The sequence below is a fragment of the Plectropomus leopardus genome, chromosome 10, assembly GCF_008729295.1.
Source record: "Plectropomus leopardus isolate mb chromosome 10, YSFRI_Pleo_2.0, whole genome shotgun sequence".
Taxonomy (NCBI): Eukaryota; Metazoa; Chordata; class Actinopteri; order Perciformes; family Serranidae; genus Plectropomus; species Plectropomus leopardus.
Genome location: NC_056472.1, coordinates 25,561,317 through 25,581,334, shown reverse-complemented (window position 1 = coordinate 25,581,334; position 20,018 = coordinate 25,561,317). Strand labels below are relative to the sequence as shown.

Genomic DNA, 20,018 nt, shown 5'->3' with positions numbered 1-20,018 from the left:
CATTGGGTATCTTTACATTTATTATCTATTCTCTGCATAATTACAATTATTTGCAGTTTTGTTCATTAGCGGTTATGCATCACTGTGTGTTTATGATTTATGTCTGATTTGCAACTCCCAGTACAGCTGTCTGCATCAATAAAGTCTGCCCAATTTACTGTTGGCTCAGACTATTCGCTAACTCTCAGATAATCTGCATATGTATGCAGAATCTGTAGGCAACAGGACAAGATATTAGCAACGGCAGGTACACACCGTCAGGAGAAGCAAGCCATGCAAGTGTTTGGATTTCAAGACTGTGACTATTATCATCTAATTTTGCTTTATTACTGAGCGTTAAAGTATTTACGAACTGGAGTGGATCCTTAAAATCATGATCAGAACAAAGGCATAAATAATTGCATAGTATCTTAATTACTCATAATATACAGTGACTAAAAATGGCTACCATATTTATAGTTTCGGCAACAAAAAACACCTAATGTCTGGTTGCAAGCCTGGCAGCCAATGTCAGAGTTCCTACAGCTTAGAGCAAGTAGAATTTATGACTTTTTAACACTATTTTAATACCACTAATAATAAAATTATGGATCAATTTTACAATAATCAAAATTAGAAGTAAAAAAAAAAAAAAAAAATTCAGTTACTTAGAGTTAGGGACAATTTTGCCCCAATGTGTTTCGCACTCTGCATCTGGGATTCCACTGCCTGGATTCCCACTGTATTAAATACTTAATTTTTGTTGATTTTGCATTTCCCCGTGTTGTTCATTTAAGACATTTTAATATCGATTAAGGCCTAGTTTAAATTAATGAAATCAATAAATTTTAAGACGTTTTAAGGATCCTAGGAAACCCTGAAAGTTAGCAGTGAGCCCTGTATATTGTTTCTATTAGTCTGATCAGGAGACAAACATTGTCAAATGGTTTCAAACAGCTTGCTGGAGTTTGATTACTTTAACATGTCCTTTCATTAAGACAGAACATTAAAATTAAGTACATTTTTTGCATAATAAAGGTATAGGTATAGCATTGCTTTTTTCCCCCTCCCTCGTGCATCAACATCTGCTGCGTTCCTTTCCTCCTCCTCCCATTCTTTCATGTTTTCCTCTCCTTGTCACCTTCTCCATCATCACTCCACCTACTGGGGTTACTCTCCGTGAGTTGCGTTGCGCAGCCCACGTAGCACAGAGCGGTGCGAGCCGCGGCTCTGCCAGTGAAAACACAAGAGTGTAACAGGATAATGAGAGAGGGAGAGAGGGCCTCTCTGTTCTCTACGTCTCAGCATTTTCCGATCCCTCACTCGGCCTCAATCCTCGCCCTTAACCAACGGTATCTGGATCAGCAGTGTTTCGAAAGATACCCAAAAGACCTGAGAGAGCTCAAATGTAATCTCAGACTTATATTGATATCTAAAAAGACGCAGGTGAGAAAAAATGTTCACACCTTTAAATCCCCTTTTCTATGAGCTTCAACAATAGGCAAGCCCTCTCCACTCCTGAGCAACGAATGCTAATCACAGCGCTGTCATCACTCTCTAATGCACCCTGACCTCTCGTTCGCCTATCAGACCCTCCCCAAGGACTCCAATCGATACCCGACACATGACACTCAACACACACACACATACACCGTGACAGACAGTGAGGTTTGGATTTGAAGGTCTTTCTGATCTGGCCGGGACGGGGTCTATTTTCTGGCTGAGCGGCTCACATCCCGTTTGTGAGTCTTGGCAGCCTGACTGGGAGTTTCTCTCCAGTCTCCTGGGTCTTCTGAGGTGTTGAGCGCACAAGTACACAAACACGCGCACACAAGAACATGTATATATACATGGATGTAAATACACGCACACACAGACACACACACACACACACACACACACAGACACACACTAAATACAAATGTTCAGTATTCATAATTCAACTGGCTAACATTATTTCCCAGGAGCTCTTTCTGTCAAGAGTTTAGTCATTTGAATCCACTTAAATGGAGAGCAGATCTTCCAGTGTCCTCTGGAATAACACAGTGAGCATTGAACTGAGGTCATGGATCAGTTGACAGTTGGCTGCATAATTTATGTTAAGTTGAAAATCTCTGGTGTCAGACGCAGTTCATGCATAGACCGCAGCTCATATATTGACTGCACTACAACCAGAAAAAGTTAATAGACCGTAATAATGTCATCCACTCCACAATGTGCCACCTATTCTTCCCTCAGCTGCTATCACTGCACAAAGGTCGGTCTGCGGACCAGAAGCAAAGAGTGATACCAAGGAGACGAAAACAGAGAATACAATAAGGAAAAGAGATTTTTTCAGTTCACCTGACATAAAGTTAAACAGTCAGGGTTAACAATTTTATGCATTAACCACTACCAATTAATTAGCTCACCATAAGTTCCTCAGCTGCTCCTTAAAACTACAAGCAAAGCAAAGCAAAGTCAGAAACAGAGAAAGCCTATAAGACCCCTTTTCCACCACAAAAAGCAGATGTATACAAGTATTTTAAACACCGGAAAAGCCACTACAAATAGGTGATAGACTGCTTTCTCATTGCTAGTAGACTAGACATGTGTACACGGCTCTGTGGCAGTTACGATACGAAAGTATGCCTTTCTCTCTCTCTGTGTGTGTGTGTGTGTTTTCCTGGTGTGTCACATTTGACATTACAGAAAGACCAGAAAACAGGTTGTAAAATACAGAAAGCAGACCAGAAAAGGTCTACAGGAAACTATGATCTCTGCTTTTGAATGTAACCGTTTTTAATGATGTTCGGTCTGTTGTTGTTTACTCTTTGCGTTTTTTCTGTGCTCTCGACATCATTGAAAATGAGGGCTTGCCCTCAATGATTCCTCAAGATCTAAATAAAAGATGAATGTATGTAATTTGCCTGCATTTGCTTATGTGTGACTGTGTGCTTAAACTACAGGGGGTAAATGACACCTATGCTGTATAACAGACCTACAGTTAATGCTGAAGTTTCTACATTTTTATTCTTAGTTGAGATTGTAACAGGGTGGGGTTAAATGACCAATTGCATAGGATGTAGATACTCTTGTTGTATTGGTGTTCACATTGGAAGCACATGGTGTTCTATGGTCTTATTAATCTTGCACTGCCAAACCTATCTCCACAGTGCAGTGTCAATGCTAGAGAAAGGTCTGAAAGAAACCATGATCCTTTTGCAATAAGGGGGGAAAAAAAATGCTTCTTTTTGTTTCTCTAAACCAATCATCATTGTCCTGGGCGGCACTTAGCACAGTAGGCAGTGACGGTGCCTTTGTAAAACGATAGCACACACATAAAGGAGAAGGATGCGGATTGAAATAGCTAACCAGTGGCATGCTTATACCCACAGTCTACATCTTGTGAGTCAGACTACGCTCTTATTGGACCCTTTTATGTACGACATAAGAGATAATTGGTAATTAATACTCATTAGCACTTTCGGGAGATTCCATGTCATGCAGTAGACTGCATTTATAAGCCCTAAAAATAATGCTTAAAATGGCATCTGCAATCTTTACAATCTCTAATATTTTCTCTGAGATTCCTGTAATTTTGGTTTCAAACATCATCAACAATCGAACAACTAACATCCCAAAAACTGCATGAATTAAACATGGCGAATCATGTATGCATGGTGGGTGTAATCAGATCCATGTACTCATAAAACTGCAAAATCCAGGAGTGACGGGTTTCTGGCTTCCACATGGGCCCAACAACAGCTACTGAGGGGGTTTATCTGTGTTAGATATTTTAAACACATTCAAATGGACAAATACTGACCTGAAACACTAATAAATGGTCGGTGCTTCTTCAGGACACAGTCCTCTGTCACACTTGACTGATATACAGTGAGCTGCAGACTGTGCATGTGCGCATGTGCATTTGTGTGTGAATGTCTGCCCGCATGTGTGTACATGTGCACACTCCCCTGTGTGTGTATGTTTGTGTTCTGCATGCCTTGTGTACCAGTGCGCATTTGCAGGCGCGTGCTGGTGCGCGAGAGGTGCTCCCCGCCGTGTCGGCCGCGCCACCATGCCATCTGGAGAGGAAATCGAGTGTGAAGTACAGTATAGTTTGGGACCAAGCTCCGTGGCAGCGGCTCAGCAGTTAGTTCATTAGTTCCAAACTTCCAGGGATTAGGAGAGAATCTCTACGGCAGGGAGGCAGGGGGGAGTCAGGGAGGAAGGAGGGACCCATGTGGGGAAAAGAGAGGGAGAGGGAGAAGCACCAGGAGGAATAGTGGACCATAGGGCACAGAGAGACTGAGAGAGAACATGAGAGAGAGAGATAAACAATCTTAACCCTGAGGACCCTGGCGAAGGGAGAGAGGGACAATGAAAGAACAAGACAGCGAGGGAGAGAGGAGGAGAGAGGACAGGTGTAGCCGTCAGTTCCGCTCCGGGGTTTCAACCTGCCCTCCCTCTTCCTCCACCCCACTGATCATACAGATATGATGATATGTGTAAGAGTGTTAGAGCAGTCAGCCTTGTCTTCCCTCCCCGCTCTCCTCCTCCTGCTCTCCCCTCTGGGTCTGTGGTGACAGTTAGCAAGCTCTGGGTGGCTCCTACCCTTTACTCCTTTTCTCATCTCCCTGCCTCTTAAGCAGCCAGCATTACTGCCAAGACGGAGCGCAGACATTTTTTGGAGTCAAAGCGGCAGGCAATTAAAGCGGGCACTCCCGGATTTCAATTTTCAAGGGGAGGGGGTGGACTGACCTTCACGGCGTACCTTTTTGTCATGAATATCCTTCCCTGTTTTAAGGTGAAGGTGACAGATAATGAAAAGAATACATTAATGAACACATAATGGGAGGGTGGTTGTGGGCAGTAGCCCCGTTTAAAAGCCTGTCCGTGTGTACCTGCTAACTAACCTCACATTTCACTTAACCCATTGTTGCCTTTACCAAAACAGTGGTTCAGGGTGGCATTTATCAAGCTCAATATCTGCTTTGCTCCCATTTTTTTTTCTCACAAGAAAAAAAAAAACAAAACAGACATGTATCACAGAACCACTGTTGATGCCTGGCATCTTCTGGCAAACACACAGTGCCGACTGCGCGGTTGTCATGGCAAATAAAATCGCAGCAATAGTATACACTGTTGAAACTGTCAGTGCAGACACACTCACAATGTAAAAGCGAAAAAAAAATCCTTTATTTATGATTCAGCTGATCACAGAACTGATTTTTATTTGACATACTACATGTCAGCTAGAGAAAATATTGGTGACAAGACATTATGCAGGATGTTAAGAAACACAAATCACTGCTAGGGACTCTTAATTTTGCAATTTTACATATTTTCCAAATTCAGCTGAGTATTTAATAGGGCTGGGTATCATTTACAATAAATTGCGATACTGGTACCCTTTGAGAGATACCAACAGAGTGTCTGAACAATGATTCCTAAAACCCACAAATGAGTTAGCATTTCAGCACTTCTGGTTCCCTTGTATCGAAGTCTATGTTTTTTTTTAATGTTTTTTCTGGTAAGATACCTGAAATAAGGTCTGTGGTTAACACAAACTTATGAGAGGAGACGAGGGAACCAGGGTGACGCTGACTTCCACGTTGGCTAACAGAAAAATGTCATCCCTTGGGCACTCTATACCAATAGAGTAATTAATTCAATATAAATATTGTGAATGGAGTGGTATGCACAGCCATACTTTCAAACATTTTGGTGGCATCTTTGCATGCTGAACTGCTCACACTCTTAAACACAGCACTCAGCCTCAACCTGACTGCACAGGTTAGCAGCTGCTGCAGGAGTGTGAGCTCTGCGGCAGTGACAGTTGTGAGCGTCCACCTGAAAACATACAGTAACCAGACCAACTGTTAACATCACACGGCTAACGTCACGTAAGGGTTACTGATGGATCGAACAACAACGTTGAGCGATTTCAGAGTTAGTGTAAGTTTGCTAGAACGGTTCAACAGCTTGGTGTTTGATGTTAGCTGCTGCTGCGGTTAGCTCGTGCTAACCCGACTTTGCGAACTGAGCGTTCACAGAGCAGCTGCAGAGATGGCAGCAACAGAAAATTTGCTGAACCAGTCAGAATGGTTCAGGATCAAACCGCCGGCACAAACATGACTGAATGCATATATCATTTGACAGGAGAAGTTCGATACTACTTGGTACTTGGGTATTTACCTTAGAAAGGTACCGAGTACCAATACCAAGCTTTAGTATTAACTGATACAAGAATAAGTAAATGTTCAACAATATGTGCATCTGATCTGCATAATGTGCCGCCATTTAGACCATTTAGACCTAATCCTCCTATCAAAAGTAACATGAGCCAGATATCAAAAATTGGAGGTGCAACCATCCCAAATAAACAATTTCAGAGATCTATGCCACGAGTGCTTGAAGATATTTTAAAGAATGGCAGGCATGGGAGTGCAGCATAAGGTGTAGATGTGGTGCTTCTAATGCATTAAGAGGGCCTGCAAATCCTTAGTAAATACCTCTCTGTGTAAGTAACAAAGTAGACAGATAAAGAAAATATTTTTTTGAAAATAGGATCTTTGAAAACCAAGTGTAAAAAAAAAACAACTATTATGCCAAATTGATATAAAAACATGAAAATTAACATCCAAAATAACTGTCACAGTAATTTCTGCCATCCTACATAAAAAGAAACACACACACACACACACACACACACAAACAAACACAAACACACACAAACACACACACACATACACACCAGATGCACTGTTCATTCAACAGGAAAAAAAATATCATCTTAAGGGAAGGTATAACTACACAACAACCCCCATGGATTTCCAATTGCCACAGTGGAGAAAGAAGCTGAGAGTGTGGGAAGTGAAGAAAGGGTGCCAGTAGGAAAGGTGCCTTATGCTATTGAGTAAATAACTAATTTTTTTATTACACAGTACGACCTAGCGAGCACATAATAGGTAACAGGATTTCCGCACACTGTGTCAGACTTTTGTCAAAGCTAACGTGGACTTACGGTGTCAAAAAACGGCTGAAATCGGATGCCATGCTTTGTGCTGCGTAGTGCTGATGTAGCTGGATCAGAGGAGGAGAAAGTGATGGGATTATAAGGTAGGGAACTATTGAGGTATAAGACTATTTTCCAGAATTTATTGTTGATATTGTTGGGAGTGCTACTAGCAGAAGATGGAGAGGTAAGCCTGCTGAGGGACATGATTCTGGATTTTAAGGAAATGGACCTGCCTTATAGCTAGTCATTTTCCCTTAAAGTCGAAGCTTGCATCTTTTGAAGAGGGGTTGTATGGGGTACTTATCCATGGTCAGTGTATTACATACAGTAGATGTCAGTCAGCATGCTCGCAGCAGGTAGGTGTATTAAAGCTAAGCAATGTTGCTATGAATAAGGGTCAGCAATAAAATGTGTTTCAGCCACAAAAAACCCCAAAACAAACCAGTTTAAGTGCACACTACACTGAGAGTTGTACCCCTTTTCCACCAAAATTTGCGTGTGTACGTGTTTTTTTTTTTAAACACGGGTAAACCCGCTAAAATGAATCTACACACTGCTTTCCCATTACCAGTAGACTAGAGCTGTGCACACAGCTCTGCAGCAAGCAAATATGCCTTTCTGTGTCATAGGTGTCATGTTGACATCACGGATAGATCAGAACACAGGTCAGAAAGTAAACAGTAGTAATAGTGGTGCTTGGACAAAGACAGCTGTATAAAGTGGTGGCCCGTCATTGCAACTCGCAGGGTAAAGGGCTAAAATTAGCACATTCAGTCATGTGCTGTAAGCCAGAGGTGATAAATACGCTTGACTACTGCAGAGTCACTGACACTCGTGTGAATGCCGATTATAACTTTTCCCTTTACGTTACAGATGTTAACAGTGTTAGTGGGTACTTTGTGCAGTGAAAAAAAAGCTTTAGTTAGTTAGTCTTATTGTGTGACTTTGATGATCTAAGCTAAACTTTTAAATGCCAAAGTCACACAATAAAACAAACTAACTAACCGATCGAGGCAGTGCTAGACCAGCATCTCCCACGTTCAGAAATTTTAAATCCCTATTTTTCTCAGAGGAGTATGGCCTTAAAAATAGCTATATAACAGCTTAATTTATACATCAGAAATCACTCTCTGGCAGCAAGATGAAGCAGTGAAACCATTCTACACATAGCGTACACTTAAACTGAGATAGATTTATTCACGTGGGACTTTTTTGGGTTGGCTAAAATACATTTTGTTGCAGCAGTAGATTGCTTAGCTCCTGTGTCTGACTGCCTGCTTCTCCAAACTGGGGGTGTTTCAACTGACATCTACTGTATGTAATAGAGTGACTATGGATAAGTACCTCGTACAACCACTTTGAAAAATCTGAACTATCCCTTTTATTTTTAACAGTACATACTATGTCTAAATATCATCCTCTACGAGTAAAACCGATTAACTAATTGCTAAGAGAGAAAACGCCTTTGCAGGAAACATTTGTGAATTTTGAATATGATGCTATTTAATAATTACTCTCCTTTTCAATCTGAAGACAAAGTTGTAAATGATGTTTTATGTGAAATGAGGGGGTTGGTGAGAGAAATAAGCTGGTTGGAGCAGGATACTTTTGTTGAGATAAGATAGAGACATGGACCTGTCACATGCTGACAGGCTGACATCTAGCATCTGAACCCTCCTCAAGCCTGAATGACTGCTTCAGCACTGCATTCCTCTCCACATTTCTCCTCCAACACATAATAAAGACAAACGCTCTGACATCCACCGACTCCATCGCAGGGTCACAGTTTTAGCCTGTCAGTCACACACAGGCCATCATCTTATTGTCTTTGTCTACTACAGGAACAGCCTCCAGCCATATCAATCATCTTTATTATCATGACTTAAAAACCTTTGTTAGTTAACTTTTTACCCGGGCCCCTTCTTTATCCCGCTCTCCAATCACAATTTCATGGGCAGTTCAGCAGGGCCAATGGGGAGGTCGTGTGGGCGGGGGGAGAATGCTTTTAACCTGCTGCATCTGGTGCTTTCCCGCTGCTCACCCAGTGGGACGTGGTCACCTTGTTTTAAAGGACTCTGATAGGGGGGCACCACTGCCTTTATACCATCATAATAGGGTGAAATGTGCTTGTTTTAAACATCTCACTTAGGTAGTTTTCCTTTCAGTGATTAAGACCGAGCACCTGTCTGAAGGAGGGACACGGAATTAAAAATCAGGATGACAAAGCTATTCGCACGAAGCCGCATTTCATTTATACCTCTGTGTGTTTATGTACCTTTTTGCTGAGGGCTACACCATCCTCGCAGTCCAAGACGGCACAGTCGACATCCAGCGAGGCTAGTTTCCTCAATTTTCGCTCATCATTGCCAGGGCAGTAGAGAACCGCCCTGCGGGGTACGTAGCGCAGCGAGGAGCCTGCAGAGTGATGGTGATAACGCCATGCTTCGGCATACAACTGCCAGGCTGCGGGCTGGAGCCAAGTACTCTCCCTGTCAACACAGATATAAACATACATAAGCACACAGTGGCACTCAGACATATACATGACTTTGTGTACGTTCCATAAATATACACAACACCCAGCCAGTATGCACAAATACACGTCTGTGATGCATACATAACACATGAGAACACACAGCATCAATACAGGGCTAAGGGCAATGAATAATTAAAGGTTGTTGCTGCATTCATCTTCATAATATCTACAGTGTTTATATTGTTTGTGAGGATCCAGAAGGAGGAGGATTTCTTGCAGACCAGAGCGAAAGTCTGGAAACGTTTCATTTTGGGAGTTCTGTTTGCCCTTCAGCTCTCCATTGAAGTGGATGAGAGACGCTGACCTGTGCTTTGGCGCCCTTTGTTGAGAACAAACTCACCCAAACACTGAGCCACTCATATGCTAATGCTGCCACACTGCTGAATATCTAGGCAGGGCAGGAAGTGAATGAGTAGGGGCGGCAGTGATGGCTGGAGCTGAGTCATGGAAAAATTAAAGTTTGGGGAACAAGGAGTAGGTTTGTTATTGTAGTTAATGTTTTAAAAGGCCAAATTCGGTGTCTTCATTAGCACTATCTATGACGTCACACAGTGAGAATAAACAAATCACAAACATCAATCACAAAATGTTGCACTACACAGTGTATTGAACATGAATAAAGTGACAGTAGTAGCAATGAAATTATTTAGCACTGGCTTCAGAACTTTTGATTTTCAGATTTTCAGAGATATTCTAATTTTCAGTTTTAAAAAGTTAAATAAGCTATGCACAACATTCAGTCACACAAAAAAATAAATTTAAATGTTCAAGGGTAAGTACAGCACAGCAATGTACATGCAGTTGCAAAATAGGGACAAAGAGAAGACAGGAAACTTGTATTGTTTACCTATATTGTTGTTGTTTACAACACCTCTATGAATTATGCCTCACAGTATCTGTTCTCTCTTGATAGCACGTATACTTTTTCATAATGGAGGCTAAAATGTTATTCAGCATCTTTGCACTTCAGAGGATGCTTTTTATATGTTAAGAAAAACATGAAACAAACTGTCTTTGGTAGCTTTGTCATTTTTAGAAGCTTTTTTCTTTAAAAAAACAGCACTGACTGAGCGACAGCGGCTAAATGAAGGTGAAAAGGTGCATCGGGTTATTCATGCTTTCCAGCCCAACAAAGTGACAATAAAAATTAACTCGGGTTGCCGCACAATGAAAAACCAGCTTGACCAGTTGTCGACATGCTTATCATCACACCTCCCACCTCTACACACAAATGCATCGAGGGTTCGCACACCAAGTCACAAACACATACAGTGATTTTGGCTTGTGCCCCCCCACCCCTTCCCATCCATACACACCCACACATGTGTACACACCAATAATCTCAATCATTGCACACACGTCTTAATTATTTGTTCCGTCAATCTGGCCTCTGAAACAACTGGCCGTAATGAATACCTAAATGTTTGGGATCAGATATATCTAATTACAGCTACGAAACCGCTTCTCCCACCACTAACTCTCACTGGGTATCAGAAACCCTTCGAGGGATCATATTTGTAATTAGTGTCCCTCTTTGCCTGAGCAAGGAAGGGGGGGGGGGGTCCTTCTGTTGAAAAAGGGGTCTTTTGCTCTCTAAAAAGGAGCAAAAGTCACTTCAATAGCCACTTAATCCTGTCAACTACGCTTCCGCATGCCCTCCAGTCCCAATCAGTCCCCATCTCACTGAGATGTTGCGGTTGAAGCAGGTAGTTAAAAGCAATTCAAGTTGCTTGCCGCATTTTAGTGCTTCCAGGTACGTAGACCTTTAAGGACTGGGAACACAAAAGGCTTAGGGCAAAAACATGGCCAAGGTTGGAGGGAAGACTATGTGGCACACTACCAGGCAAACTGTAGACCAGTGTAAAAAGGTAGAGCTCACAGTTATTTCATGGGGAAAAAAGCTACAAAGCCCAAATTTATAGGGAAAAGAGAGGAAAAAGGCAAACAGCAAAAATAGAAAGCAAAATAGTGGGTAAGAGGATGGAGGTGGGCGTGCTGAGTGGTAGGGGGCAAGCGGAGGCTGTTGAGACCTAAATGAAATCAATTTATTCTGTGCATACTGCTCAGGGGGAAATGTTAAAAAGCCATACTAAGTGCCCACTTAAAAGGCAAAAATATTATAAGCGAAGTACAAAACGATGGTGGCTGTAATTTAAAAGAAGACAACGGAGGATGGGGAAAGGGAGTGGAGGTGCCTTGATGCTGGCTAGAGCCAAAAAAACAGAAGCAGAGGTCAATAAGAGAGACCAAAAGTCAGCATTTTTTCCCTTTATTCCACTGTGCTACCTCTTTATGCTCTTCTGCTGCTTGCAGGAGGTCTCATTTTAAAGTAGACTGGCAACTGAAGGGTTGAGAAAAAGAAAGATCCAGGTACTTTTGCCATCCTGGTATAGAAATAACTGCAAGAGGTAAAAGGTTAACAAAAAAATTGTTCCGTTCTCCTTAAAAAATAATATAATTTACATTATTGTCGTTAAAGAATCTCGGCCGCTGTCTGCCATTTTCTGACATGAAAGTTTACATCTATTGCATTTTATTGCATACTGTAATATTTCAGCAGAAATAGTACGTAATTCATGTATTGGCTTCATATTACGGTTCCGGGCATACTGAAAAAAAAATCTGACGGACTGTTTTAGCATACTAAATAGCATGCTAATATGAAATTTCAGACACAACCAATGTCAACCAAGTTCTGCTACTGCTCTGATTAACTGCAATACTGTTGAGCTGCGCTGCGTTTGTAGAAACTATTTTTCCCCCTAAGTGTCGCCATGTTTTTTTGTTGTTGTTTGTTTTGTTCTTTTATAACAAGCCCACTATTCATATCCATAAAGTAGAAAAAGGCAAATGTAAAAATAAAAGGAGAAATGGCAGAAGTGGTGGCTTACATTAAACATTTCAATTTTCCCATAAAAAAACCCACAAAGGAGCTGCTTGTAACATTGGGCAGCCATTAACATCACAGATACATCGAGCAGAGCTGTAACTGCTGGATCTAGGCACTATAGTCAAATACACACCACTTCCATGATATTAAACGCAATCTGGATATTTTTATTTACACCACCCCACATCTGGTGGACATTTCCACATTATTAAATCACTATATACTCGTGTTCTATATATTTAACAGTCCCCAAAGTACCATACGCACCTACGTTACCAATTTCTTTTCCTCTCCCCTCTTTTCTTTTCTTTTTTACATGAAAGGTTATGATAACACAGGGCTGTGTGGCTACATTAGCAGCTGTAAAGTGGTGAGACATGGCCACAGTGACTATGTTTACTGGTCTGAGATCAGAGGCAAGTGTGTGTTAGTGGGTTTATATGGTGCTGGATGGGACTGGTTCTCATTAGCGGAGGCAGCAGTAGACACAGGCCCAATGGCATTAAAGGGGGGAAGATGAGGGGAGAATAGGGCAAAGAGGGAGGTGAGCTTTGTGTTAGACTAGACATGGCTCTTCCTGAGACATGCACTTTAGTTTTGCAGACCCAACAGTACAGTGTGGCATGTGCGGACCTGCTGTCTAACAAGTAATTATTGTCCAACAGCCAAAAAAAGCATTGTTTTTTTTAAACATTCAGGTTTATTTTCCTCTACAGTATATGCCACTTCTCCACGCTGGAGGAGCATTTTACATGCAGATTTGTGTCTGTCTTCCTCCAACACTAGACAGTGTATCCTGGACAAAGCAGTTCGCCGGTATAGAACTATCAACTGATCTTCAATCCGACAGAAAAGCCTCTGATGATCTGACACTCACTGTACGTTTCTCTGTAGTGTCTAACTACAATAAATCCACCTTGAACCACATATCCTTGAACTACACATCTTATCTTCGCCACTCTCAGACGACTGTGTCACTGATGTACACTTTTGCCATATTCAGCTCCTGTTTTCCCCAAGTTTTATCTCCTCATCTCTAAAATTCCCTGCCGTGTAATCCAGACAGGTGCACCAATATTTTTCAAGGTAACAGCTAACAAATGCATGTAACTAAGAAATGGCAAATCCTGTGTCCTATTTCAGATTATGCTTCTGTTACATTTTACACGGAAACCCCAAATCTCAGTCCGTGGGGACTTGCCTTGGGAACCAGAGGGTTTTTGGTTCAAGTCCACATACCAAGTATGGAGTATGGACGGGGGTGTAGTAATACCAGGGTGTCCCTGGATGCTGCACAGCGCCAAGCTCTGTGGCCAGCTTGCGATCTGCAGCAATAGTTTCGGCATCTGGTCTGTTTTTGTCATGAGATTCAGTTGGGTTTATTTAATTTTTTTTTTAACACAACGTCAATTTCTGGTGAACACCTTTTCCTGGGATGGATGTTGACAAGGTTCTTGTTTGCAATGTAATGTCATATATAAGAGGTTATGTTTTTGTTCTTGAAAAATCTTTTAATATTGCCAAAGAGATATTTCTGATTCCTTATACAGTATATCCAAATGTGCCGGGCACTTGTATGAGCCTCTTCAGCTGCAGGGTATTATAATCTGTGCAGTAAAAAACAGGGAGGAAGAGTACATTAGATCTTAATAAATATTCAACTTGACATAAGATCTATGTCATAATATCCAGCCACTGCTGACTGCAGTCTTGTGGTCAATATTGTATTATGAATAGCCTGTAGTAATTGCTTCATTATCATGACATGATGATCACTATTTCCTGTAACTCTACTGGCCTCCACCTGGCACCATAATAGCCTAATTCAGGTGGTAATATTCATCCTACCACATGAATTATAGCAGATAACAAGAGGCCCACTCCAAAACAGACCCTGACGACAGCCTCCCTCTCAATATGTAGATTTCCACAATTATCTCCAGCATGGCGGTGCAGGCGGAAGCTGTGTCGAAAATGCACAAAATTAAAGATCTGTGTTTCTACCCCACGATAATCAGCTACTTCTTAATATGCAAACTACATTTTGAGGTCTGTGGTGCTTAAGATTGCAGATTAAATTTGGGTGAAAATAAAGATGAATAAAGAGTAGGGAGGAAATCGATGTTGCCGAAGCATAAACAGGCTCTCCATCTGCAGAATGCTGTCTGCGGGTGGGAAATAAAATGGTCAAAAAGTCATCAATATTTACCTAGCTTCGTGTCCACCTGCCTGTCTGACACTTTTTTTTGTTTTTCAGAATGAAAAAGAGAGCTGAAACATTCCCCAAACACGGCCCTCCTCTCAGCATGATGCAGTGTGGGTATGGGTTTGTTTTTTTCACACTGCCTCAGGTCTGAGGACACAATTGGATGGCAGAGAAATGCTGGAAAATTAACCACAGACACCCAAGACAGGGAAAGGAAAGAATCAAACACTTTTGTTCTACTTTTTCTCTTCTCTGCCCCCTGCTTTCTTTGCTTGCCCTCAAGCAAGTTGGAGCTCGGGATGAGCAATCCGTCCCACCCCCAGATTAGATCAGCTGGGGGCTGCAGAGTTAACTGGGGGCTGGTCACTCAGACAAAAGCATAGTAGACCTGGCAGCTAGAATTATGACCGACTTGACTGTACTGGAAGGTTGTGCCAAAAGAAAAATTGTTTTAAAGAAACACCAGACATTCAAAGTGCTCTGAGCAGTTTAAGGGAAAATTTATGGCAAAAAATTCCTCAGTGTGTGCCATATTGACTGATGAAGTTGAGTTTGCAGCTGCAAAATCTGTTGCTCTTCCTGCAGCCAGTGTCGTTGTTTGACGTGACAGTCACATATTGGAGACAAGAAATAACTTCAGGTTGGATTTCGCCTCCGGGTAGCCAGGGGATGTGCTCTAGATGTCGCTCAAAAACAGAACTTCCCTATTCTCTTCTTTTCTGTTCTAAAACTATGTTTCCAATAGCAAAAGTGGCATCCAAAAATATGCTATGGACGAGGATACATTTTTGTTTTCTAAATGCTCACATTTGCAAGCTTCCAGGTTTTGTGAAGATTTTGGGGTTGGTCGCATGGTTGGAAATGAACTTTTTTGTGCCACTGTGGCTGGTGGATTCCAATATCTACCAGCCACTCAATAGATTTCCATTGTTTTTTTGCTGGTGCGTGAAGAAAATCAAGTAGTCACTTGCATGTTTTACCAGTATTTTGCAGGTTGCTGGTGCTAATTTTCAACCCTGGTTGTCAGATACTTCTGTGCAATGCATCCCGGTACATGTCAACACTGCCGGTACGGTTCCACAAGCAGAAGTTTCTTCTTAATACAGCACACACTGAGGAATGCATTGCTTCTACTGACTACATTTACCATCAACACCGATTAGACATCTGTTTAAAGGTGGTGAATTTTCCCTTTAAGAAAGTAAATCTTTTTACCATCAATAGCAAAACATGCTCTGCTGCAATCATAAAAATGCAATAACATGCTCCTACGTCAGAATCAGAATCCAGATAATAGCAAAGTAGTAGTGACGACAAAGAGTCACGCAACCGTGGTGTGGGTCGTTTATTGCCTAGTTAGTGCTTCAAAAGTCATTACAGTAATGTTAATTTGTATTAGTATCATATGTTTTTAATGCTTTTTAAACATTCTCCACAGAGCTTATTTTCTGCAATAATCAAAAAAGCTGAGGGGAAAATTGCAGTGACCCAAACTTCCAAAGGCCTTAAAAAAAAGAAGTCATCACTACAGCACAGTACAAAATAAAGAAGTGGTGGTTTGTGCAGAAATATGAAAAAATGTCTCAGGACAAAGGTTCACGGTACGAAGTAATGCTCTATGACATAACGTTTCAGCATCGACATTGCGATGTGCACGTGTGCAAACGTCGCATCGCAGGACCTGCAGTATCAAGTAAGACAAATGAACTCAAACATGTATTGCTAAAACTGTTTTTGCTGCTTAGTGCAAAAGGCAAATTCACACAGTTCTCATTTTGACTGATGTTACCAGCCAAGCCTTCCCTTTTACGACAGGTTATGTGAATGTGGCGTAGCCTGGCACTGGCAGGTCTGTAGTCCTGTGATCCTTGCTTTTCAGCGCGCTGATGTGACATATCTTCAAGCCAGTTGTTGAAAATGTTAATGACATGCTGGTTTACCCACTCTAACCTAAATCTTCACCCATTCAACTAAATTTAGATTTTCCTTTTGCAGCATCCATATTTTAACCTCACTTCCTCAGATTACATCACCTTTGTACCCACATCTTCCTCCTCTTACTTAAAAAAAAAAAAAAAGCTAATTCCAGTGACAACGATGTCCCTCGCCATCAACAATACCCCTCACTCCTCCTCCTATCCATGTCCTCTCCCCCTTTCCGGTCTCATTAGTTTGGGTTTTATGCCTTAATCTACACAATGAGGATGAAGTCATGGCGGTTATCTTCAGCAGCCAATGTCTGCCTACCTGTAATCCTTCTCAAAGTCCCCCGGCTTTCTCCCGGCTCACAAATCGGCACACAATGCTTTTATGCAAGGCCTCTGCCGTAATGCCCAGAGACGACTACAGACTTTTTTCTTCTCTTTTCTCATCCCTCAACATAAAACTAGTTAAATCCCACTCCTACAGGAGAATGGAGATGTCTTTATCTAGGTCTCAGGACAGGGAAAGTCAGACTGTACAAGATAGAAGAGCGACCATTTGCAAGAGATTCAAGCTGGTTTTGATGAGTTTTAATGATTGTTGTTCTTCTGGTTATCTCTGTCTCTATGTCATAGACAACTTGATAAAACAATTCAAGTCAGCAGTGATTATTTTGTATGCAGTAAAGGGTTAAATTAATTTTAAATAAACAACTGAATGATAAAACGCAACATTAAATACATGCAGAACACTTCACTATAGATGACAGTTTGAAAAAAATAATGAATTTATCATTAAAAGTTAATTGAGAGGGGAGGTCAAACAAGTCGCTCCATTCGAGGAGGGCATAAGGGGGTTAGCTTTTAACTTAGCATTTTTATTGACTCTGGCAAAACAAAATGAGCGGGCTCTGTAGGATTGTGCACTCTGCATTGGCCATTCAGGCCTTCAGAGCCCCATTGTAGTACTTTGAAGAGAATGAAAGGAAACCCCACTGGTGGAAATGCAGTGGAACAGCCCCACAACAGGCCACAACTGTTCCCTTATGCATGAAAGGCAGGGACATAAAAGACAAGATGGACTTCTGAGGTAGGGCCAAAAACAAAGGCAACAAAAGTGCTGATCACGAGGGGATGACACGACTCGTCTCGGCAGAAGGAGCAGGGAGAAAAGGGGCAGGGGACAATGGCACTCCCGGCCAAATGACATGTTGAAGAATTGAAAAATCCACACAAGAAGTGTCTTCTCAATTCACTAAACCCACAAGAGCTGGGTGACTGTCGGCTGGACCCTGGTCAGTCTGAGGGGGGCGGACTATAACAGCCCACAGCTTTTCTCTCTCTAAACTTTCTTTCCCAAAATCTTTGCCTGTTTTGGCAAGCAACTTGGCAAAGGCAAAGACGGAATGGGGTGATGGCTTTAGTCTGCGCACACCAAACCGAAACCAAACCAAACCTAATCAAAGCGTGGTGGGTTCCGCTCCCGCAGCTTCCGTTTTGATCTGTTGGCTGTCTGTGTGTCTGATCTGTTTCTGTTTGTGCCCTAAACACAATTATGCTACTGCCTAACCTCCATGGAAACAGTCAGACGGACAAAAACATGTTTGCTCTCATTCAAAAAGCATCCTTGTTTTTCTTTAGTGACACAGTTTAATGGCTGCTGATATTTGTGCCAACGTTTAAGAAGTACTAAATAATGCTTCGTTAATAAGAACACTTCCTGCCGATTTTCACCCTGTTGGCTTCTAGGCTGGGAACAACTGTAGTTTTTTTTAAATTCCCATTGTAGGAAATAAATATATTTTTCAATGTGAGGAAGCACACACACAGCTTTGTGTGTGAGATACCTTGAATTGATGGATAAGCTTAATTTAACATTCATCCATGACATTCTGTGCACCTAAGAGAGAAATGTGTGTGAAACGATGGCAATTTAAGAAATAAGCTTCATTTTGCTTACACTGATAAACCTTTTTTTCACACATATATAGATTTCAAGCATTGCATAGGGAAAAAAATCATTTTCCTGTGAATAAAGTACCTAGAGATGCCTCTAAAGTAACAGCTGGGCAGTTGTGTAATATAGGGAAGTCCAGCACTGAGTAAAAGTCTTAGGTCACCACAGATTTGTTGTTTTTGCAAGTTGCAATGAGGATATATAAATGTATATTTATTTCTCAGCCTTTTTGATTAAGATACAAAAAATACAGAGAATGTGTACAATGCATTAATACACAAAAAAATCAGAAAAAATGGCTTGATGAAGCTGTTTTATTCTGAAATATTTGCTTTACTTTCTGTATGCTCTTATTGTATTTTAGTGAAACGACTACTGAGAATTAAACATGTATGATCATTTTAACCTTGCTAAAATAACATTGTCTAAGATGGCCTAAGACTTTGGCACAGTACTGTAACAATACTTCATTACAGTACTTAAAGGATTTTTTGGGAGTATCTGTACTTCAGTTGAGTTTTTATATTTCTGTCAAGTTTCAGTTTTACTTCACTACATTTCCAATAAGCATTTTAGTTACTTCCTGAAAAAGAGGCAAGGATGGATCAAAGTGAAAGATAGATGAATAAGGAATGGGAGGGAACTAACTAACCAACTAACTTCTTAGTAGTGTATGTAAGGAAGAAGTCACAATTATCAAACTTCTGACCACTTGCTTTTTTGTTACCGGCATTCACGTGCATGTACTTTTACTTTCAATCCCTACAACTACATTTAACATCATAAAATGACTCTTAATGCTTAAGTATAGTATATGTCAGATACTTAAAGGCTTTTACTCAAGTAGTATTCTAACAGATGACTTTAGCTTCTACCAAAGGCATTTTCCCGTAAGATATTTACGTATAAGTGCTCCATCCATCACTGCAACTCGGAGTACTTGTTGTTAGCCAAATGCTGAGCGGTACACTCCACAGGTGAAGGCCCTCCTCCACGATAGCCCGAGGCCTATCCCACAATTCTTCACACATACCCACGGGCCCTTTCACTGGCCATCACTCTGTCTGATTAATGGATCGATGTGGTAATTGATTAGTGAAGAGGAGGTGGGAACAAGAACATAGGTCAAACGTCAATAATGTCCCCCCGACAAAAGGTGGAAGACGTAAAATGTACCAGTGATAGCCTGCAGCCAGACCTCTACCCATCAAAGCCCTGGCAGGGCTAACATAAAGGCCTCGGCCCATTCTCCAGCCTGCCCTGCCCTCCCTCCCCAGCGCTCCTTTTCTCTTGGTAATGCTGTCTGTTAAAGTGACAGGAACCATTCTGGGAGCTGCTTGTCAGCTCACCTTCATAAAACAAGCCGTAAAGCAGCAAATAACAGGCTTATATGGCTTCATTATGTCGGCTATGCAGGATCACAGCCCTGGGCTGAGGGGTGAGGGTGAGGAGGAGAGGGGGGAGTTTGTGCCGCTAGCGGAGAGGCGGGGAGAATGTTGGCAGGACAGCCTGGTTCTCGTGGAGG

The 20,018-nt window shown here is 41.6% G+C and overlaps 1 protein-coding gene across 1 annotated transcript in view; it reads right to left on the bottom strand.

Moving 5' to 3' along the window:
* Nucleotides 1-20,018, bottom strand: part of clybl (citrate lyase beta like) — an 80,316-nt gene that overhangs the window by 27,269 nt on the left and 33,029 nt on the right. Inside the window, exon 3 of the mRNA XM_042494782.1 lies at nt 9,258-9,471. Within this exon, the coding sequence (XP_042350716.1) occupies nt 9,258-9,471 (214 nt within the window). The remainder of the gene's footprint in view (nt 1-9,257; nt 9,472-20,018) is intronic.